This window comes from Taudactylus pleione, unplaced genomic scaffold (assembly GCF_031769625.1).
Source record: "Taudactylus pleione unplaced genomic scaffold, aTauple2 ptg000327l, whole genome shotgun sequence".
Lineage (NCBI taxonomy): Eukaryota > Metazoa > Chordata > Amphibia > Anura > Myobatrachidae > Taudactylus > Taudactylus pleione.
In genome coordinates, this window is record NW_028284728.1 from 4,084,250 (window position 1) to 4,108,045 (window position 23,796).

At 47.4% G+C, this 23,796-nt stretch overlaps 1 protein-coding gene across 2 annotated transcripts in view; it reads left to right on the forward strand.

Annotated features, from left to right (window-relative positions):
- PIGP (phosphatidylinositol glycan anchor biosynthesis class P) overlaps nucleotides 1-21,975 on the forward strand; it is a 47,245-nt gene extending 25,270 nt beyond the window's left edge. For both annotated transcript variants that reach the window (XM_088443156.1, XM_088443155.1), the window contains 5 exons: nucleotides 12,422-12,488; nucleotides 16,143-16,242; nucleotides 17,079-17,151; nucleotides 18,366-18,484; nucleotides 21,684-21,975. In XM_088443156.1, the coding sequence (XP_088299282.1) occupies nucleotides 16,161-16,242; nucleotides 17,079-17,151; nucleotides 18,366-18,484; nucleotides 21,684-21,817 (408 nt within the window). In that variant the 5' untranslated portion in view covers nucleotides 12,422-12,488; nucleotides 16,143-16,160 and the 3' untranslated portion in view covers nucleotides 21,818-21,975. The remainder of the gene's footprint in view (nucleotides 1-12,421; nucleotides 12,489-16,142; nucleotides 16,243-17,078; nucleotides 17,152-18,365; nucleotides 18,485-21,683) is intronic.
- Nucleotides 21,976-23,796: the final 1,821 nt, after the last annotated feature.

The following is a 23,796-nucleotide window of genomic DNA, read 5'->3' on the forward strand; positions in this document are numbered from 1 at the left end:
CGCTGCTCTGCAGCGCTGAGCCGGAGCTGCGGAGCTCCAAAAATAACAGGGAAAAATGGCGGCGGCCATTTTCCCAGTGACTTCCTTATGCCCAGTAGACATGACCCAGGGAATAAAGTGCAGGCGCCATTTTTCCGGAGACCCGCACATGCACGGTAGATACTTGTACCAAGCCAGAAATTACTGCACTGCCAGAGAGGAGGGGGCCTGCAGAGAATCTGCACAGGGGCCCTCTCCACTCTTAAAATTCCCTTGTTTCCTCATGTTTTTATTAACGGTCCCATCCGTTATTAGAGGCCTAATGGGGCTGCCTAATATTTAGCAAACTCTGAAAATTTTCCTCGGGAACCTTCAGGTGGCGTTGTTTCCCAGAGAACTGGTCCTTTCTATGGGAAGCAGCGACGGTTTGCAAAGAGCGAACCGATTGGATCCCTCGGGCCATGCGGGCCTGCTCCTGTCACTCATGTGCACACACAACCCCCGGATAATGACTAGGCCACTCAGTCTGGCAATACACAGGCTTATTCGGCCTGATCAGGGAGAGACTGGCTCTTGGCTGGGTTTCATCATATGTACAGATTTTTGGCCAAACCTGTCTGCTTATCGCTTGGAAACTTGGAAATAGCGAGATCTGTATAGTCAGATGGTGTCATGGTACAATCACATCTACCATCCCTCATGATCAATGTCAGATTGATATACGCTGCAGATTACAACCAATTAGGTTTAATACTATCCAACTTGCCTTAACAAAATGCACCACACGTGGGCCCCTGTATGTTTACATGTTTATAAAAACGAGAATCAAATGTATTACATTTTTTATTTTATTCCTTCATTTGTATTTATAGGTGCTATGCCGGGATAAAATGTAATGTCCAACTGTCTTTAAACAGTTGGGAGTGATTCAATCCTACACTCCTCTATGAGGTACGAGGCACAACCCACAATGTCGGTGGCCTTAAAACACATTGGGAATGATTTGAGTTTTATCTGCGGAGATAATTAATTGGCATCCAACAGAGCAATTCAATTGCTTTACCGCCCATTAATTGTCGCGCTTGTAGTGAAAAGTGCAGTTAGGATGCCGAAACGCCGGACTGTTCGCACATTTCTGCTCGCCACCTAACAATTGAATCGCCCCCAGTGAATGTTACATCCATTTAACACTACTGAACTACACGTAACATGGACAAAATCGCTCCAGATTTTTTGGGTAGCCCCCGCACCCCCGGAACTGTTAGCAGATCTCCCGCATCCTGCCCACTTCCTAGGGCTAAACGGCGCGATTTGTTTCATTTAGCCTAGCCCCCTCCTCGCAGACCCGCGAATCGCGGACCTTTCCAAGGAAATAGGTGGGGCCTAATTATGCCCCGCCCCCCGAACCAGCCTGCGGTAGCAGTTCTCTCGCCTGCTCCCGCAAAGGAGGACTACAAAGTCGGTAAGTATGCATACACGTCATATCAATGGCTAACTTAAATAATACATTGAACGGCCAGTGCAAAAACAATACGGAACATGAGCCCAACGCGCAAGATATGGAAACAGGGTAAAGAGTTACTGTAACCAATAGCAACTACTGCTGTTTTCTAAACCACTGGTGTTATGACAGAATATGGTTACTGTGAATTTAAATATCTGTTTTCTTTTCTGGTTTTTTTTGTTGTTTTTTTGAGCACAAATGTTTGTAAACCTTTCTAAACCTGGAGCTGAGAGTCCACTAGCAATGTGACTCCCCAGAACCAGAAAATAGTACATCTGTGCCGCCGCCCATGTATGCAATGTTGGTTGACGACAGGGCAACCATGGCATCACCCAGAGCCCCTCCACACCGCAGGCCCCCACATATAGCTGCATTACTAACATTTGGGGACTGTGGCATAATGTGAACTGGGGTTTCTGTCTGGAATAATGGGAACTGGAGGCACTACATTGTCTTTAACACATTTGTGGTGCTAACTGTGGGCCTGATTCAGACCCAGGCGCTATTTGCGGCCGCTCGCTCTCAAAAAGGGGCCATCTATGCAACACATGCGCTCGTTCTTTGCGGTGTAAGGACTCCTCTATGTCTTAGCGGGCTTATTGCGCTCGCAAGTGTTTAAAGACGCCCCCTTGCCACTCTCAACAAACGTCATCTCCGGGAAATGTAGGATTAATCTGGACCATCGGAGCTGCTCGCAGCACTTAAGGTAGACCTAGGCGTCCGCAAGCAGAGCGAGCAGTTCATGGAAAAATCATCCAAGTCACATGTTCAATGACGCTACTTTGCTAATTATGCACACCCATTAAACTCCGTTCTGACGGTCTGGCACGCCCGCGTTCGCACATCCACTCCCCCGTTCACAAGCTCCTTCCCCTGTTACCACCCACTCAAAGTAGCGGCCAGGCTGTGTACTACAAGCGGACGATTTCACATTGCAGACGCTTGTTTGCGCACTGCGACTTATACGCATGCGCAGTTGTGCGACCATCGCTCAGAACGAGCGCAGCTTTCGACCGGGTCTGAATCAGGCCCTGTATTCACACATTGCCAGCATATCTTATTGACCATTTTATTCAGTGTGCGCGCTATATAAATAAACTGCTGGGCAGTCAGAGGTTGCTCATCTCTGCTCGGAATGCTACATGATAATAGTATAGTCACACACCTGCCTGGAGCCCTCTGTCCCTGTGACTGCTGACCTTGCATTGACCATTTTCTCCAATAGGTGTCTTGTTGTTGATTAACTGCAGTGAACTTTTCCTGACATCTTCCCCCTCTGTCCTCAGACTCGCTGTGCTGTGATCCGCTATCAGCCGCCTCTTCTGTAATCTAAGAATATGTTTATATTGTTACACTTGACTGGAAGGCAAACTGCAAACCAAATACTTTTATAAAGGGGGCGATTCAAATGTTTTGCTAGTGGCATTTTTTTTTAAGACGCCCGACAGAGCAATTCAATTGTTGTCAGGGCGTGATAGCCGCCGGCACCGGCATTTCTGCATGCACGCCCTAACCGGAATTTTAGACGGGTTTAGCCGTTTTACACGCCTAAGCTTGGTCTCATAGAGGGCGATAATTAATGAGCGCCCAGATTAATTGAATAGCAAAACTGGGCGCACATTAATTATCACGGCTTAAAAAACTATTGAATCGTCCTCAAAGTGTCTCTGGATTTCTATTTTAGTGCTGCATTCGTTTCTACTGGTATATTCTATCCTGGCTTGCGGACTCCTATTGGATTAATAGGAAGTCCTTACCGAACGAAAAATGTCTATTTAATCAATCATGCGTAGTAGCGAACTGTGCTTAATATCTAGGTGTTTTTAGATTTGTCTGATTTATAATGTCCCTATATCTCAGTACTAACTGCCTCCAACACACCATTCGCCTTATACTGTATATTTCTTTCACTTATCACTGGCTATCTCTGTTCTATGAGATATATATATATATATATATATATATATATATATATATATATACACATTTTATTGTAGAAGAGCATTTAAAAAAATGAATAAATCCTTGTACACTTTTGTAAGCAAGAGTGAGAACACCTATGTTAGCATATTATTATATTACACAAGTCATGTTTATACCTTGATTATGTACCACACTTGCATACTTCTCCCTCATCGGGAGAGACCCGGAGGGAGAAATCCTCTCTCCAAAGGGCTGAGAGCATGGCATCGTGCCCCCCCCCCCCTGTTTTACATCTTTTTACAGCAGGGACAGGGCTAAATCTCATAGTGTCCCTGCCCCCTACTGCTCAGATTGTGATTCGCTGTATTATACAGTGGGTGATTAGTCTAAGATGGCGCAATTCACAGCGAAACACATCTTTCAAACTAACAACCGCCCGCTTCGGGCCTTCCGGGAGAGTTGTCCAGTATGTAATGTACTGTAGATTATAATGTTAGTCACAATAGCTATCCCAGTCCTCAGTAGTCTATCTCCAGCATATAAGCGCTCCCTCCGTAAGGTACTTATAGAAATATAATAAGATTTCTAGGTCTATTTACGAATGTGTGGTGATCAGCAAAAAATGTCTACCGCAATATCAGTTATCACTGCAATTTACTAAGAAATGTCACAGACGACATTTGTGCACGACCGTCCTGCTGGGCAGCGGTAGGAAGAGTTGTACTTACATCGCCAGTCAATCCTGCGTGCGTGAACCATATTTGCTGGTTTATTTGCAACAGAATTGGACTTCCAGTTTGACAGAAAACGCAGTGGTCTATGCACTAAGCCTTGGGGATAAATTTACTAAAGTTAGAGTTTTTAGAAGTGAGTTTTAAAAGTGATGTTGCCCATAGCAACCAATCGGATTCTATTTAACATTTAACTAGCACCTGCTAGAAGATAATAGCTAGAATCTGATTGGTTTATTGGCAACATCACTTTTAAAACACACTTCTAAAAACTCCCACTTTAGTAAACTTACCACTTTCAGAGAGATGACGTGGATGAGATAAAGTACCAACCAATCAGCTCCTAATTGTCACTTTACAGGCTGTGTTTGAAAAATGTCAGGAGCTGATTGGTACTTTATCTCTCTCCAAGGCTTAGTACACAGACCCCATAATGTTTTAATTGTATAAAAGAATAGAAATATAAAACATTTATCCTGCTGCAATTTGTTTTAGAAAAAAATGGGGAAGGTTTTGCTTTCATGGACTGGGAAGAGCCTCGACCCCAGCAATAACACCCATTATCTCACAGTAATAAATACACCTTTATTCTTCTTAGAATCGCTGTCTGTAATGGAAAATATCCCGTACATACATTTTAATGACATAGACGTGTGGATGTTTTTTTACTCGCTTGACATCCTGATGTTTCACGGCTGAGTGATAAAGCGTGCAGGATCTAGGTGACGATAGAAATCGCACATTGTTTATTGTAAAGAGGGGTCTCTTTCTTCACGCCCTTATTGCTTCCCCCATAGTCGAGTCTATTCCCCCGTCAAGTAGTGACCTGCCAGATAAAGAGCCTGTGTCTCGTCTTTGGCTGCTGCTCTCCATCTTCTGCCTCTTATATCGGCGCAGTTCCAAAGCGCACATAAGATTGAGGGGTCTATTTACTAAGCAGTGTCAGGAGACAGAGTGAAAATTGATAAGGTGCCAGCCAATCAGCTCCCAACTGCCATTTTCTACTTCAGGGTCCATAGGGTATCCACAGGATACCTTGGGTATAGGTGTGACCAGTCATCGGGCACCATAGAGTTAAGCTTTCAGCCTCCCAGGATGCACTAGGGTCCCCCTCCTATACCCCGCCCCCGAGCCAAGGCATCTGTTTAGTTTGGTGCCCGGCCGGAGTCGGGTGCACCTGTTGGAGTGGGGGCTAAGAAGAGCCCCTGAAGTTTTCTTCTATGCAGCTGTGGCTGCACATCTGGAAGTACAGCATGGACAGTCAGTCCTGACGTCCATGCTGTCTTCCCTACACCCCCGCCGGTACCAGAACGCCGGTACCAATCCGGGGATACTGGTGAGCATCACAGCTAGCGTTGACCCCAGATGTTCCGGACCATGGCCGGAATCAAGGGGGACAGCAAGGTAAGCAGCGGGGTCCCGCGGTGGGTCCCCGCTGTTACATGGTCCAGAGTCCCCAGGCAGGGGGCTCCCTGGGGACTGGCTGCAGCGTGGAGCCAGGTATATAACGTGCGCTTCCTCTACCCCCCTGGGACAGCGGACCGCAGCAGAGCGGTAGCGCTGCGGCGTCCCAGGGGTTAAATGCATGCCAGGGGAGCGCGCCTTCCCTGTCTCACAGCCGGCGCCTCCCCCGCTGCACACAGCCCTCTCTGCAACACGCCGACTGGCCCTGTGGCAGCGCTCCTCCCCCAGGCCAGCCTCCTCTCTGCTCCTCGGCGGCCATCTTCAAGAACGCATGGTGAACGCTGCTGGAAGTCTGGACGGAGGCATCGTGGTCTGGGTCCCCCCGCATACCTCTCCTCCGCTGTGGTCAGGTCTGTGTATGCAGCGCTGTGTCCTACCAGACTCTGTGTCTGTGTAGTTGATTTATCAGCGCTGGTTAGTGCAGGAATTGAGTTTCTTTGCATTGTATGTGACTGTGCTAGCGCTGCTGCCTGTACTTTCCATTTCTGACTGTCAGCCTTATTACTGTCCCTGTTCTTTCTGCTAAAGCCCTTGCGGTGCGGTGCTGCAGGGTGGTCTCTCGCCTTTTTAAAACAATTGGTGAGAGGGGTCACATACTTTCTACCATCATGTCTGAAAGTGACTTTCCTCTCCGGCTACAGTGTACTACGTGTAAAGTGCCTTTAGCGGAGGGGGAGGGTAGCGCGGAGGGCCTCTGCCGGCAGTGTTTGTCAATGGCGCGGCCTATTACGGTTTCAGCACCGGTTCAGGAGCTGCCCTGGGCTTGTTTCGCTCAGGCGCTTACAACCTTAGTGGGCCAGTTAGCTCCGCAGCCCGCGTTTACGCAGATGGGTTTGTCCCAGCAATCAGTGGTGTCGTCACCCATGCAGGGTTTCCCAAGACAATTGGTGGTACCCCGCAGTCTCCCTATTTCCCCTCTCCCGGTTTCTCAGGAGCCGGCGTGGGTTAACTCCCTGACGAGTTCTGTACAGCACTTGTCGGATGTGTTGCAAGGAGAGTCTGCGATGCGGCCACAAAAACGGCCGGTGGCGTCCCTGTCCGCTCCTTATGAGGATGACGAAGGGACGTCTGATGATGGGGAGATTCTGGATCCTTACGATCAGGAACCTCTCCATACTAAGAACGCAGACGCTAGGTCCAACGTGTATATTCCTGGACTTATTCGGGCAGTCCGCACAGCCTTGGTGATTGAGGACGAAGTTCCCCCAGCAGCTAAATCCAAGTATGCCTTTTTTAAGGATGTGAAGGGTGACGCCACAGTCTTTCCTCTTTCGGTCAGTTGGTGGACCATTTAGAGGAGGCGTGGAAACAACCTGGCAAGCGATACCAGCCGCAGAGGCGTCTGGCGGTGGCTTATCCGTTCGCGGATAATTATTTTGCTAAGTGGGAATCCCCTCCACAGGTGGATTCTCATGTGACACGTCTTGTCCGTAGTGCCATATTACCAATGCCATCCATGTCCTCCCTTAAGGATGCTACGGACCGCAAGGTGGAGATCTGCCTGAAGTCCGCTTATTCCCTTGCGGGGGGGCAGCGCGGCCGGCTATGGCCATATGCTGGGTTGCCAGAGCTATGGAGCGCTGGGCGGATTCGTTGGAGGCGTCCTTCGATTCCGACTGTCCGGCTGAGCAGGCGGAGTTGACTGGTAATCTCCGTGATTCGGCCACTTATATCAACGAGGCGGCCTTAGACATTAGTACCCTGGTGTCTCGAATTTCTTCAGCAGCGGTGGCTGCTCGTCGCACCTTGTGGTTGCGATCCTGGAAGGCGGACGCTGATTCCAAAAAGGGTTTGGAGGCGTTGCCCTTTAACGGAGAAGTTCTCTTCGGTCCAGATCTGGACAAGATTGTAGCCACACTGGCGGCAGCCAAATCGGCATGTCTCCCGTCGGCCGCTGTCCCTTCTGGTTCAGGACCATCGTCCTTTCGGTGTTATAGGGCCCAGGGCAGGCCCAAACCACAGTCTTTTCCCCGACAGCCTTGTCCCAAGAAATTGGCCAAGCCCCGGAAGCAGGCCTGGAGTACCAGACGTCCGGCCCCTAAGCCAGATGACAAGCCTGCGGCCTGACGGTCCGGGCCTCCCTTTGGGGGATCCCAAAGTGGGAGGCCGCCTGCTGCAGTTCGCCCGGTGTTGGTCGGTCACCACGACAGACACTTGGGTTCTCGAAGTGGTCTCCCACGGGTATGCCCTCTCTTTCCGGCACAGACCCCCGGCTCGATTTTTCACCATGGGTCTACCATCAGACCGGAACAAGGCCACGGAGCTGCGGAAGGTCTTGCACACTATGCTCCAGGCTGGAGTTATAGTGCCTGTTCCATTCTCCCAGAGGGGCCAGGGTTTCTATTCCAATCTCTTTTTGGTGCAGAAACCCAATGGGTCGTATCGTCCGATTCTCAACCTCAAAGCTCTCAACAAGTCTTTGCGGGTGCCGAAGTTTCGGATGGAGACCCTACGGTCCATCATTCTGGCGCTGGAACCTGGGGACTACATGGTGTCATTGGACATACAGGACGCTTACCTGCATGTCCCTATTCTTTTGTGCCATCAACAGTTCCTCAGGTTTGCAATCCGCAGCGACCACTTTCAGTTTCGGGCGTTGCCTTTTGGCCTGGCGACAGCACCGAGGTGATGGCGGTCATGGCGGCTTCTCTGCGGCTGCAGGGAGTCCGCATGTTGCCGTACTTGGACGACCTTTTATTAGTGGCAGGATCTCCAGAGCTCCTTCTGCGCCACTTGGACCTGACCATTGTTCTACTGCAACGGCACGGCTGGTTAATAAACTGGCAGAAGTCCACTCTAATCCCGTCACGGCGGATTCTGCACCTCGGAGCCTTATTGGACTCGGGACAGCAAAGGATCTTTGTGACGGGGGAAAAGGTCTCTGCTTTACAGTCGAGGGTGCGCAGTTGTCTGCACAGTCGTCGGGTGTCTCTCCACTCGGCGATGAGGTTACTGGGCTCCATGGTGTCGGTGTTCGACATGGTGGAATATGCCCAGTTTCACTCCAGACCTCTGCAGCATCTGATCCTGTCCAAGTGGAACGGGCTGCCTCAGTCTCTCAAATCCCAGACGATAGTGCTCACCCCGGAGGTTCGTCTGTCCCTTGCCTGGTGGTTGCAGACGACCCATCTCAACAAGGGACGTCCGTTCTGGGTACCAAATTGGGTCCTGTTGACAACGGACGCCAGTCTTCAGGGCTGGGGAGCAGTTTCGGGTCCACACTTGTTCCAGGGCAGGTGGACTCCGACAGAAGCGGAGCTTCCAATAAATATCTTGGAACTCCAAGCGGTCTTCAATGCCCTCCAGCAGGCAAATCGGGTTCTCCAGGGTCACCCAGTGCAGGTCCAGTCGGACAACGCTACCACCGTGGCCTACATAAACCGGCAAGGAGGAACCCGAAGTCGGGCGGCTCTCGTAGAGGTGTCTCGGATCCTGGTATGGGCGGAGCGCAATCTTCCGGCCATATCAGCTGTCTTCATCCCGGGAGTGCTAAATTGGGAGGCGGACTTTCTCAGTCGCCAGGACGTTCATCCAGGGGAATGGTCCCTGCACCCGGACGTTTTTCAACTTCTGGTGGACAAGTGGGGTCTTCCAGAGATCGACCTCATGGTGTCCCGGCACAACAACAAGTTGCCGGTGTACGGGTCTCGCACAAGAGACGAAAAGGCGTCTCTGGTGGATCCTCTGTCCGTCCGGTGGACGTTCCGGTTCGCTTACCTGTTTCCTCCGGTTTCCCTTCTTCCACGAGTAATACGGAAATTCAAACAGGAAGGAGGGACGCTCCAGTTGATAGCTCCCGCGTGGCCCAGACGGCACTGGTTCTCAGACCTTCAGGGTCTGTCCGTGGACAGTCCTCTGCGGTTGCCGCTACGACCGGACCTTCTGTCGCAGGGTCCTTGTCTTCACCCGGACCTGACTCGGCTGTCTTTGACGGCGTGGCTGTTGAGACAGCCATGTTAAGGTCCAGGGGGTTTTCCAACTCTGTAGTGCGTACCATGTTACGAGCTCGGAAACCGTCTTCCGCGAGGATATATCATCGCGTGTGGCATACGTTCTTCCAGTGGTGTCGACCGAGAGGTTATGCACCGCGGGAGTTTCGTCTGTCTCGGATACTCGCCTTCCTACAAGCGGGACTAGATCATGGGCTTCGCCTTGCTTCTTTGAAGGTACAGGTTTCGGCCCTGTCTGTCTGGTTTCACCATAGGATTGCTACAATCCCGGATGTGCGCACCTTTATGCAAGGTGTTCTTCGCATTCAGCCACCCTTTGTTCCACCGGTGGCGCCTTGGGATTTGGCTGTGGTCCTGAGGGCTCTCCGCCGTTTGAACCACTGGGCTCAGTGGATCTTAAATGGCTAACAGCTAAGACTGTTTTCCTTCTGGCCATAGCTTCGGCCAGACGTGTTTCTGATTTAGGGGCTCTTTCTTGTAGACCCCCTTTCTTGATTTTTCATGGGAACAGGGCAGTGCTCCGCACTCGGCCTGAATTTCTTCCCAAGGTTGTTTCCCAGTTTCATGTTAACGAGGAAATAGTTGTTCCGGCCTTTAACTTACCTGGCCTTTCAGTGAGTGAGGCCACTTTGGATGTTGTGCGGGCCTTAAGGACGTATGTTGACCGCACTTCTTCGTTTAGGAAGTCGGATGCCTTGTTCGTCCTCTATGGCTTCCGTAAAAAGGGTTGACCTGCTTCAAAGCAAACTTTGGCAGCCTGGATCCGTATGGCTATTTCTGAAGCTTATCTTCATGAAGGTCTGCCGGTTCCTCCTTCTCTGAAGGCTCATTCCACTAGGTCTGTGGGTCCTTCATGGGCAGCTCGACGTGGTGCCTCTGCAGTCCAGATCTGCAAGGCTGCTACGTGGTCCTCTGTCCATACCTTCGTGAGGTATTACAGGTTTGTCACCTTCGCCTCTCAGGATGCTTCCTTCGGGCGGCGGATTCTCCTTTCAGCACAGGAGCGTCCCCACCCTTAAAGGATACTGCTTTGGGACATCCCCAAGGTATCCTGTGGATACCATATGGACCCTGAAGTAGAAAATATGAGATATGGTAAGAACTTACCTTTGTTATCTCTATTTCTACGAAGTCCATAGGGTTCCACAGGACTCCCGCCCTGTCGCACCTGTGCTGCAGATGGGCTTTACTCTGGTCACCGGTTTTTCCGTCTCCCTCTGGTGAGAATGTGATTCTTGTGTGTATCCAGATCTTTTTTCTCTCTCTTCCTTCTCCTCCTCCGGCCTATGGCTTGGTAACTAACTGAGATGCCTTGGCTTGGGGGCGGGGTATAGGAGGGGGACCCTAGTGCATCCTGGGAGGCTGAAAGCTTAACTCTATGGTGCCCGATGACTGATGTCACACCTATACCCAAGGTATCCTGTGGAACCCTATGGACTTCGTAGAAATAGAGATAACAAAGGTAAGTTCTTACCATATCTCATATTTTTCAAACACAGCCTGTGAGATGACAGTTGGGAGCTGATTGGCTGGCACCTTATCACTTTTCACTCTGTCTCCTAACACTGCTTAGCAACTAGACCCCTTAACCTGATTCTCTCTTTGCAAAGTCCCTTCAACACGATTTTCTTGTTGTAGTATAACGCGTTCCTGTCCATAGGTGTAACTGTTTCTGGGGGGAGATTATCAAAGTTCGAAGAGAGATAAAGTACCAACCAATCGGCTCCTGACTGTCCTTTTACAGGGCGTGTTTGAAAAAATGGCAGGAGCTGATTTGGCTAGTACTTTATTTCTCTTCAGTCAGCTCCTGCCATTTTTTCAAACACGCCCTGTAAAAGGACAGTTAGGAGCCGATTGGTTGGTACTTTATCTCTCTCCACTTTATCTTTCTCCAAGCTTTGATTTTTTTTTTTTTTTAGGGGGGGGGGGATTACTGGACAGTGACTGGGAGGTAAGAAGGGGATGTTTGAAGAGGCGCACGGACGCGTCCTTGTCCGACTCAGAATCGGGCCCATGGGATGCACAGTTGCTAGCTGTGAGCCTGTTACAATATGGCAGCATCAGGTTCTAAGCGGGTGTCATTACCCCCTACTTCTTGTCTGTGTCTGCCTTGTGTGTACAGGGAACCTAACCTGGGGGGTGATAGGTGACCCATGACTGAAGGGTGATCTCACCAGTGACCAGCTACATCACTCAGGGCCTCTGGCATTGTTTGAGGTCTGTGTACAACGTTATGGAGAGCTCAGTGGCCTTTATTACTGTGGGGTCTATTTACTAAGCAGTGTTAGGAGACAGAGTGAAAAGTGATAAGGTGCCAGCCAATCAGCTCCCAACTGTCATCTCACAGGCTGTGTTTGAAAAATGACAGTTGGGAGCTGATTGGCTGGAACCTTATCACTTTCTTATCACTTTTTGCTCTGTATCCTAACACTGCTTAGTAAATAGACCCCTGTATGCTCTAACATCATCCTTGCCGACTCTCCCAGATATAGTGGTGATCTCCCTGACTTCCTGAAGAGTCTAGCAAACTCCCTGAGGCTGGAGTGGATGTCATCACGGTCTGCCTGTCCACCATGGAGGAAACACTGGGGAGTAGAATGCGTACTACAAGAAAATGGCCGCCACCCTCTTTATATGTGCAAACTATGTAACGGCTTTGGGGCTCATTTACAATTTGATGTAAGCCATTTACCGGTCTGGCAGAGCATTATATGCCTCTTCGATGCCCAGCGCGTCAGTATTGCTTTCACAATCCCCCTGAAATGCTAATTCAAAAGAAGGCAAATATGTGTAACATCAGTGATGGCTGCGGTGAGGTTGTTGTATTTTATTGGCCTTGTACATGTTCTGAATCTGTGCTTTATTCATAGGAGAGGATCACTCTGCTGCTACTTTATGGTGACAAATGTCCAGAACAGCACTCGCTCTGAGCTGTATGTAAGTGGAGCTTTTTGTCTTCTGTATAAAGCTTTCCTTGTATTACTCTTACCCTGGGTACACTCTGGACCGATATCGCTGAACGATCTCCCTTGAAATTCCTGGTGTGCTGGATGAACGATATTGTTCATCCCCACACCAAAGATTTCACCAACGATCGTTCTCCCTTATGGACAATTAACGATATGGTCCAGATTGGCCTGCATGTAAGCCCGATGGACGATATCGTTATCGTCCAGCAGGAGCGCACATCGTTGGTCATTCATTGCATACACACAGAACGATATATCGTTATCGTTCATATGGTAACAATATATCGTCCCGTGTGTATGCACCTTTACTTTGCCATTTTGTTTTTGTTTTTTCTATCTAAACACAAGCACAAAAAGTAGAGGATGGTTCCAGGGGATTCACTTAATGTGGAGAGTTATTTTAAAGGGGATAACACACCATTTTATTTGTGTTTAGTATTCTATGTAGTGTAAATATACATATTTACAACAAAAAAAATCAAAGTTCAAAAATTAAATGGCTTTTACAGTTGTCCTGTACATCGGTATTGAAAGTGTTTCTGTACGAGAATGTGCGACAGAGCAAGCTAGTTCATCCTCCGAGACTGACTAACAGGACACTCACAAGATCATTGTCATTTAATGCGTAGGTGCAATCGTGTGGCTCCAATGGGGAGATTCAATCCCTGGCAATGTAAAGAATTTAGAGGGACGATTTAAATCTCCCCTTTGTATCCTGTGGCAGAATGGCGGAAAATCTGCAATTTTGCCCAATTGCAGCTCATTCTGTTTTCAGTGTTGTTTCTGCTTTTAAAACCTGTTGCTTTTTTTTTTTTTTTGCAAATGCACAGCAGGTACAAGACTGGGAAATGGCAAGCAAAAATGTCTTATTCTACTGTATCCCTTCCCTAAGTTAATTGGTCATTAGAAGAAATATAATAATATTTTAACGTGTCTGTGACCATATGAGTGCCCGCTTGAACATTAACATTTGTCAAACTTAAGCTAGGTACCCAGCACGACCTCGCCAGCGACCGGACCCTGCATGCGGCAAATGCATACACACTTGCCGATGCCGGGTCCGACGGGAAGGAACTACATCTCCTGCTGCATTCTGCACATTATTAAGAACTACTCTATATTACTTTGCTTATGGCCACTAATAGGCCTCTATACTGTTACCCAGTGTTATTTGCCACCTATCTGGGGCAACGGGAGATTTCCCCACTTTTTCATGCTCTCTGAGCAGGTAATGCACTGTAAAATTATCGCGCATCATTGCTACGATTGTCGCAAATAAAGTTTTGCAACTAAGCTGCGTGATTCGCAGGAGTACACTAGATGAAAATAACCTGTAGCTATCGCGGACAGAACTCTCTGCTCATTGAAACAGCCGCTAAATCTTATAATCTTATAACTTTATGGGGCCTTTTCATCATCGAAGGCCGTATGGATTCTGATGATGAAGTTTTGAACTCGCTGTGAGGGATACTTAAGTAACTCACAGCGGGGGAAACGTGAGGGGGACAACTGCTCCGAAAAGCAGTTGTCCTGTGGTTAGTATCGTAGCTACTTCTGTAGCTGCGTTACTAACCTGCTCCCCGTCGTCCCGACTACGCATGCGTGACCTTTTGCGCTTGTCCAAGCTGTCTGTCATTGGCATGTACTTGATAAATATGCCAGGGCCGAAACTAGGATATCTGTCACCTGGTGCAAGGCAGCAATTTTGCGCCCCCTCCCTTCCCGTACCTGGATTTTGTCCTTGCTCCTCCATAAGGCAGTGCACTAGTCAAACGTCCCTGGTATAGTGACTTACATTATTCCACACACCATCATACCTCCCAACATGACCCTCTCCAGGAGGGACACAATGCTCTGGTCCTGGACTTCCTGGTAAGAGGTGGGGCTGCAGTACAGTCCAAAATTCAAATAGGGGAGCCACACCAACTTTCATTTCACACACTGCCCAACATCACTGGCTGGGACTCACTGGCAGTTGGTGTGACTCCCCTATTTGAATTTTGGACTGTACTGCAGCCCCGCCCCTGGAGCTGCCACCAATCGTAAATTACCAGGGAAGTCCAGGACCAGAGCATTGTGTCCCTCCTGGAGAGGGTCATGTTGGGAGGTATGCACCATAATGCCCATTACACATTATGCCACACACTGTAATGCCTGTTACCAAAGTGCCACTTACATATTTGCCCGACACCATTTTATGCCCCACAGTAATTCTTCTAATTACTTTAAAATTACCTGCTCATTGTCAGGGGTTTTATGCTCATTACCAGGGGTTTTATGCTCAGTACCAGGGGTTCCATGCTTGTTGCCAGGGGTTGCATGCTCGTTGTCAGGGTGGCTCGTTGTATTGGGGTTTATGCTTGTTGCCGGGGAGTTTCATGCTTGTTGCCAGGGGGTTTCATGTTCGTTGCAAGGGGGTTTCATGCTTATTGCCAGGGGTTACATGCTCGTTGCCATGGGGTTTATGCCCGTTGCCATGGGGTTACATGCTCATTACCACAGGGTTACATGTTCATTGCCAGGGGGTTACATGCTCATTGCCAGGAAGTTTCATGCTCGTTGCTATGAGCTTTATGCTCATTGCCAGGAGGTTTCACGGGAGAAGATGCAGCTTTCAGCATCTTCTCCCGGCACTTGCGCTGGCCTAACAGACACTAGAGGTCCAGTAAGAACCTCTAGCATCTGTCTCCTCCTTGGCGGCGGCCATTTTAGGATGGCCATTTTCTGAATCTGCAGCCCCCAAGCCACCGTGAGCCAGCCCTTTTTCACCCCCTGCATTCTGGCACCCGGTGCACGTGCACCTCTAGCCCCCCCCCTAGTTGCGGCCCTGAATAGGCCAATACCATGCAACTGATTTTAAAAGTGATTCATAATGGAATGTAGAACAGCTTGTAAAACTCACCCAAAGATGAGGGTTATCTTCTAGACATATGTTGAAGTTGCCATAAGATAAATGGGATTTGATTCAGATTTTAAACCATGAAAACCTAATTTTGAGAAATATCAGAATATTTATATTAAATAAAAATACTTAAGAATCACAGCATTAAGATGGGCAAATGGGACAATTTTGGAGAGAAATTTGGTTGATTGTAATGTGTGAGCTTCACAATATATGTATGTATCAGTCATAGGGGTTATGTACTAAGCAGTGATAAGGTTCCAGCCAGTCAGCTCCCAACTGTCATTTTTCAAACACAGCCTGTGAGATGGCAGTTAGGAGCTGATTGACTGGTACCTTTTCACTTTTCACTCTGTCTCTTATCACTGCTTAGTACATAGACACCTTATTTACACATGATACAAAGAGTAATCCTGCTGCAACACTGTAGTGCGGTCCTGGCTGACATGTGGCTCTGTCGCTGTTGTGAAACTACATTCCCAGCATGCTTTACCAGCTGATCAGTGGGAGGGAATGCTGGGACTTGTAGTTTCACAACAGCTGTAGAGCCACAGGTTGGCCAGGACTTCTCTAGCGTACTCTAGTCAGGTTGATGAAAATGGAACATCTGGTTTGTTGCTATAGGTTATGTGTGCTACTTGTATTCTCAGCAAAAGCCATTACTTCACTCAGGCCTGTGTGTATTAGTAGTGACACACATCTTGTTTTGTCCCATATCAGCCTTTCTGAGGTTACAAGATGGTAGAGAACTCTCCGTCTCCTCTGCCAGAGAGAGCCATTTATGGATTCGTCCTCTATCTGGCTTCTCAATTCGGATTTAGTGAGTATGCAAAACTCTGTAGTGGTGACATGATACCTGTATTACTGACCATTCAGGCCTACGCGATACGGATTTAAAAAAAAAATCTGCTTTATAAATGCACTGCAATAAGACAGAAACAAACTACGAGGCGGTGTACACAGACCTTCAGCATTACACTTTGCATAACTAATTGGGTTTATTCAACCTAATGCACTACTCATAAAACAGTCACAGATTAAGAAGAGCAATTCAAAGTTATATAAAGTAGATAGCACGCAGCTAGTGAACCGTATCATATGACGGCAAATCACCCCTATTTCTTTGCTTCATACACCTTTGTGAAATGCAGTCCCATGATAATGATATAGTTAAACCAGAGCAATTGTTCCCCCCCCCCCCCTTGTCCTAGTGGGTGGTTTGCAGTTTTAGTGTACCTGTCCCCTACACCCAGCGGAAGCAGCCATTTTGTTGGCTGTCGCAACATTTGAATGCAGCCTATTCAGTCGGTGAGAAATGGGGATATCATTGAGGCACCTGGGGGGTAGTTTTACCTCAGCAGTTTGCCAGAGCCGCTGTACATTGGCATCTTTGACCGATTTAGTTTTAAAATAGTGATAGGAATAAATGCTAAACCAGGCTTGTTCGGTATTTTATTTCTATTGCTGTTATAAAACGATTGTTCAGAACCGTCAGTGATCGTCAGCTTTTATAAACCGCTCCCTAGTAATTCTAAGCACCTTTCGGGGAGTAGCAGGTTGTCCTAAAATCTTGGTGGTTCTAATCTTTGGCTCTATTGTATGTCCTATGGATGTCCCTCAATCACATGTTTCCTAATTGTCTCTCTCGTCTGACAGTCCTATATCTGACGTGGGCTTTCATCCCTGAGTCATGGTTACACTCCTTAGGACTGACATACTGGCCCCAGAAGTAAGTACTGTACATGTATGTATGTATGTATACTGTATGACATTGGTATGTAGAATATATACAGCAATGATGACACAATGACTCTCACAGCTAGATTGTTATATCAGCAGTCATTACAATAAATGTTACGTTGTATATATGTTTGATTTCTACAAATCAGCAACCCCCCTCCCATATATTCTTCCCGTTTTTTACCCGGTTTTCCTCCCTCAATCCAAAAATATACCGGTAGGGAATATAGATTGTAAGCTCCACTAGGACAGGGACTGATGTGAATGGGCAAATATCAGCTGTAAAGCTCTGCGGAATATGTGCACGCTATATAAATAACTGATAATAAATAAAATAATTCCATATATTTGTTGTCAGTGTGCTGCAAGACTACACCAGATTTACATGTGAATGCAAAAAGAAAAAAAAAAAGCTCTGCACTACTTCACACCACACTGAATAAATGTCTTTCTAACTATAAATTAAGGTTAGGGGCCCCCATTTGTAAATGATCACAATTGCAATGCGATTTGGATGTGATATATAACCTCCCATGCTCGCACTGCAAGATGCAATCATAGCACGGGAATGTATCATCAGGGAACCTCTGGGACAGGGACTTCGAAAGGAGCCCATCCCTGCGATGTGCCTGGAGTGCTGCCGGGGCTACTGCGCATGCGCTATCCTGCTGACTGCACACGCATGGTTCCGGGTGAAACCTCTGCTGGCTAATTATGCGAAGTGTAGCCCATAAGCTACAACAGGCTAACGGCATCCTCTGATAGCGCTCGCTTCGGGGGCCAACTTTCGCATTCCGGAATATGGTAAATCAGGCAGCATCACGAGGATGGAAGGATCGCAACAGGTATCGAAGATATATGCTGCGATAACTCCTTCATACATGGGGGTGATACTAGATATTAGCGGTTTCTCCCCCCCGAATAAGCTGCAATTATTTAATGATCAATGAATCTGCACTTACAAATAAGAGAACTGATTTACTTCAGGATTTTTTTCATTATTATCTTTTTTTTTTGTCATCATTGTATTCACCACTTACTGGAAACCTTTTGTCCCAAGCAATGTCCTTGTATGAGTTGTTATGTCTGTATGCCAGACGCGGGCGGACATTTTGCACTGTCAGACACAGCAGGCAGCCAGTCTTGGAGTTGTCCTGTCTTCTTCTTTTTTTTTTTTCTAATAATGTCAGCTTTGTTTCCTAGGTATTGGGCTGTGGCTATCCCGGTATACCTTCTGGTCATTTTAGGCATTGCCTATATCTTCTTATTTGGTATAAATATGATGAGTACAGCACCCCTGGATTCCATAGACACAGTAACAGGTAATTTTATTCCTTTCCTTGTGGCGTGACGGACACATTGCAACATGTATGAGCCAAACCCTTTGCTGATCCCGATCAACGTGTCCAGGTGTCAACCAGGGTGGCTGGTAAATACAGCCAGACATTGCCCGCGTCTGATCATGTGTGTGCGTGTGTCATCAAATGACCGTGCTAACTGTGCGCTGATTTCGGCACTCATGTATGTATGTATGTATGTATGTGTGTGTGTGATCATTGAACAGAATGCTGTTGGTATGTTGGTACACAGAGCCCTATATTGACACTGTACTCCCATCACACGTGTGGATAATAATGCGCTGTTAAAAATAGAATATGCTGCTTGAAATTGCACAAAAGGAGTGTACATCTACTACCCCAGGTAATACAAATAAAAGACAGAAAATGTGTAATAAATCCGCGCTTCCTATTTAAACATGTAAGACAACCCCCAGGTGAGTAATTCAATACACTTGGTAAAAACCGGTGAAGAATAATAACCACCAGAATAATTGTGTTCACATTACATATAGTCCTGTGTGTGTGTGTATTTTTCTTCTTTGAAAATCACGCAGTCCTGTCAAATGTTCCTCCCAGTGATGCAACGTATCCTTCTCCTGATACAGGCGTGTCTCCCATATATACAACCAGTGTACATTAATGGGGGGGGACAAGAACAGAAACAGGCAATAGTGCAAAAACCTTAAGGTGAAAAAAACGTTTTAATCACACATTGCACTTACAAAATAAAGACGGTTAAAACAGCATGTAACTGATCCTCCGTGGTAATACAGCACCGCACCAAATGTCCTCTGTGAGTTCCCAAGACGGTAGTGTGGGTTGGAGGTAGTAACACAGATCCGGACTGGGTCTCCCCCAATAACAATGATGGCAAGTAATGACAACCACTGAATCTAAACAAGACAGTCAGCCAGGCTTAATGTGTTTTCAGACCATAATAGGTCCTTCATCAGAAGCGTCTAAAAAACACGTTAAGCCTGGCTGACTGTCGTGTTTGGATTCAGTGGTTGTCATTACTTGCCATCATTGTTATTGGGGGAGACCCAGTCCGGATCTGTGTTACTACCTCCAACCCACACTACCGTCTTGGGAACTCACAGAGGACATTTGGTGCGGTGCTGTTTTGCCACGGAGGATCAGTTACATGCGGTTTTAACCGTCTTGATTTTGTAAGTGCAATGTGTGATTAAAACTTGATTTTTACCTTAAGGTTTTTGCACTATTGCCTCTTTCTGTTCTTGTGGCCCCCCATTCATGTACACTGGTTGTATATATGGCAGACACGCCTGTTGTTTCAGGAGAAGGATACGTTGCATCATTGGGAGGAACATTTGACAGGACTGCGTGATTTTCAAAGAAGAAAAATACACACAGGACTATGGGGGTCATTCAGAGGCGCTGGCAAAATGCGAGCGCTCGTTCTGAATGTGGGCGGCCGCTTGTATTTTGAAGTGCGGCCTCCTGGTCGCTAGCTAAGCTGTGGGTTACCACCCACAGCTTTAGCGACCGACCAGGTTGATGGTCATGATGGTCAAGACCATCGCGACCATAGGGGCTTGCGACGAGATCCATAAGGTTGGGTCTCAGCAACCGCAAGCCCCAGGGAGCTTCCTGCTCTGATCGAGCAGGAAGCTCTCCACTGACATCACTGCTGATGTCAGTGCGGCCGCCCACAAAACGGCAAGCGTTCCTTAAGCCTTCGTTTGTGAAACCACCCCCCCGCCACGCCTACAAAACTGGGCAAGCTGTCGATCAACATCGACAGCCGCCCCTTTTGTAGTGAGCTCCGGAGCAAGAGAGTTTCTCTCTCGCTCCGGGGCTTGCGCACGCACAGTGCAGCCGCTGCGTGTGCGCAGGGCCTAAACATCGACCCGCTTGCGAGCGGGTCTGAATGAGGTCCTATATGTAATGTGAACACATTTATTCTGGCGGTTATCATTCTCCACCGGTTTTTACCAAGTGCATTGAATTACTCACCTGGGGGTTGTCTTACATGTTTAAATAGGAAGCGCGGATTTATTACACATTTTCTGTTGTGCCTGATGCTCCATTTATATCTATGTGGTTGTAGCTCATCAAAACTAAAGCTGGGTACACACTGACAGATAGATTGGCCGATCAATTGATCGGTCAATTTATCTGCTGACCGTCGGGCAGTGTGTACCAGCGATATGTCGGTGAACGTCGGCGTTCACCGACATATTGCATTGGCTGTGCTGCACAGCCGATGGACAGATATGTCTGCAGACATATCTGTCCATCGGAAGGTAGACCGCCCATTCACACACATCGGCAGCCACGGGGAGGGGACGGGACACGCCCCCCGCCCACCAGGACACGCCCCCGTCCACCAGGACACGCCCCCTGGTCGCCAGGACCTGCGGGCAGGCACAAATGATGGTTGTTCAGTGTGTACAAACAACCATCATCTGCAGATATATCTGTATAGTGTGTACCCACCTTTAGGTACTTTTGAAAACTGGTGCAAAGATAAAGGTGCTGTAATCCATACCAACCAACAAGTGGGCATCAGTTCCCCTAAATGTCCCCGTTTTCCCACTTTTGAATTTTTCTGTTTTTACAAAGTAACAATGAGTGTAAAAAACATATAGGGGGAGATTTGTCAAAGCTTGGAGAGAGATCAAGGAGTCTATTTACTAAGCAGTGTTAGGAGACATCACTTTTCACTCTAAGATAGTGATAAGGTACCAGCCAATCAGCTCCCAACTTTTTCAAACACAGCCTGTGAGATGACAGTTAGGAGCTGATTGGCTGGCACCTTATCACTTTTCACTCTGTCTCCTAACACTGCTTAGTAACTAGACCCAAAGTATCAACTAATCAGCTTCTAGCTGTCAGTTTACAGGCTGTGGGGCCTATTTACTAAGCCTTGGATGGAGCTAAAGTGAACGGAGGTAAGGTACCAGCCAACCAGCTCCTAACTGCCATGTCACAGGCTGTGTTTGAAAAATGACAGTTAGGAGCTGGTTGGCTGGCACCTTATCTCCGTCCACTTTATCTCCATCCAGATGACAGGAGCTGATTGATTGGTACTTTCTCTCTCTCCAAGCTTTGATAAATCTCCCCCATAGCTTGACATATTTTTTTTTATATGATAAGTAGTCAGACAGATCCACATTTTATAATGAGCTCATTTATTTTACCCACAATTTCCCTACAGACACCTATGCGAAAAATCAGCAGCCCAAAGTTTCGGATGAGGATTCTGTTCCGGCCCTGCTGGACGTCCCGATCAGTGAGGTCAATAGGATGTTCTACCTTACAGATATTGGACTTCGGAACCATTTCTCATAGACTCTGTGACTCCTGACGCTTCTAAATCTTACGTCATTGTATCATGTTTGTGGAAAAGATATTATGTAACTTTGGAAACCGTTATGCTGGTATTGATATTTTTAATTATGAGGATATGAAATTTACTCCTCTTGGGAAATAAACAATTCAAAAGTTTGTATTTCCTTGTATTGTGTATGGAGCATTCTTAGGACTTTGTATTACAGTTTCTGGGCACAGAGGACCTCATTCAGAGTCTGTCGTTGCGGGCGCACGGTCGTAAGGGAAATGGGGCCGGATATGTAAATGATGCACTCGCAAGTTGCATCGTTAAGATGGGATCGTTAGCTGGTCGACCAAGGGGAGGATGCGGCCGTAAGCTTAAAAATACGCCCCCTTCTCGTTCGCATTACACGTCATCTCCGGGCATATAAGGATTAATCGAGACCATCGGGAACCATCGGAGCTGGTGGTAGAGCTTAAGGTTGACCATACCCTCTCTTAAGCTCTACGATCAGGTCAGTGTAAAAACCTCCCATGTCACATGTGCCATGACACTACTTTGTTAATTATGCACTCCCATAAAACGCCGTTTGCAAAGTCAGGCACGCCTGCGTCCAGATCTCCACTCCCCCGTTCACAAGCACCTTCCCCTGTTACCACCCACAAACGCCTCATCCTGTCACTCAAACTAACGACCTGGCCAAGTTCAAGGAGAGAGATATTTCCGATCGTAACAGCTAGTTTGCGCACGTGCATTGCAAATTTTACGCATGTGCAGTTTAGCGAACATCGGTGGCGTACGACCGTGCGGCCGAAACGACCGACTCTGAATGAGGTCCAGACTGTGGAGACACATACAGTAAATGAACCGTACAACTCGAGACATGTCATCTTGGAAGTGCTGCGATCTCTCCCCCCAACACTCTGTGTTTATATCCTCTCTGGAAACACTGGTACAAAAAAGGGATAACTTAAATTTCCGTGAAGACCCAGAGTCTCTGGATGTGACGCCCACCTGGAAAAGTGACGCTACAGATCTGTCCTCATACACTGTGGCTTTAGTCACACCGGGCGTCTCGCGCCCTATGGCATATTGGGGCTAGGTGTACGAGGGCACATCTGTACCTGACCAGCAGGCTATGCCTGGAGAGGGGGACACCCGTTTAGCCTTTTCCACCTATACATGATTGATTTAATTATTGCCTTGTACACGCTCTCCTGCAGTTTGTACTGTGATGTTAGCCATGTCCACTTATCACCCGTTAGGGATGTTTTGCTAAAGTAAACATTATACAGGTTCATTTGTTTTTATTTATTTATTTTTTGCAATTCCTATATTTATTATTATAATTTCTTTTCCGTATTCATATTTTTTATTTATCATGAGCATTATTAATCCAGTCATATATTTTCCTTTCATTTTAACCTAGTTAATGTGTACTAGTATATGGACTATTCCCATACTACTATCCTTGTCATTGTTCTGCATTCGTTATCTTTTTTTATTGTTACTGGACCCTTACGTTTTACTTTTCTGTCTCACTTCCATCTCTTGTCCCATTATTCCTCGTCTTCCTCTCGCACTATTCCGTCACTTCACTCCCATCACAGTCCCAACCATGGGCGTAACTACCATAGGTGCAAGGGGTGCAACTGCTATGGGGCCCAGAGCTTTGGGGAGCCCATCTACCTTGTCAAAGTTACATGTGTTATATACATTTTGCACCGTTGGCTTGTACATAGGGGTCCTTACAAACTTTTGCTTTGGGTCCTTCAAATACTTAGTTACGTCCCTGTTCCCAACCTACTTCCTTCTTCCACCATTACTCTAATTCCACCCACCACACACTAATGCAGACATCCTTCTACCCTGCTATCTATCCCTATTCTATTCACATCTACCTCATCTCCCTCCACCTTTCTCTTTCATATGATTATCTATCTTTGCTATTATCGTATGACCTATCTTACTCTTATCCTCTTCCTTGGTTTATTAA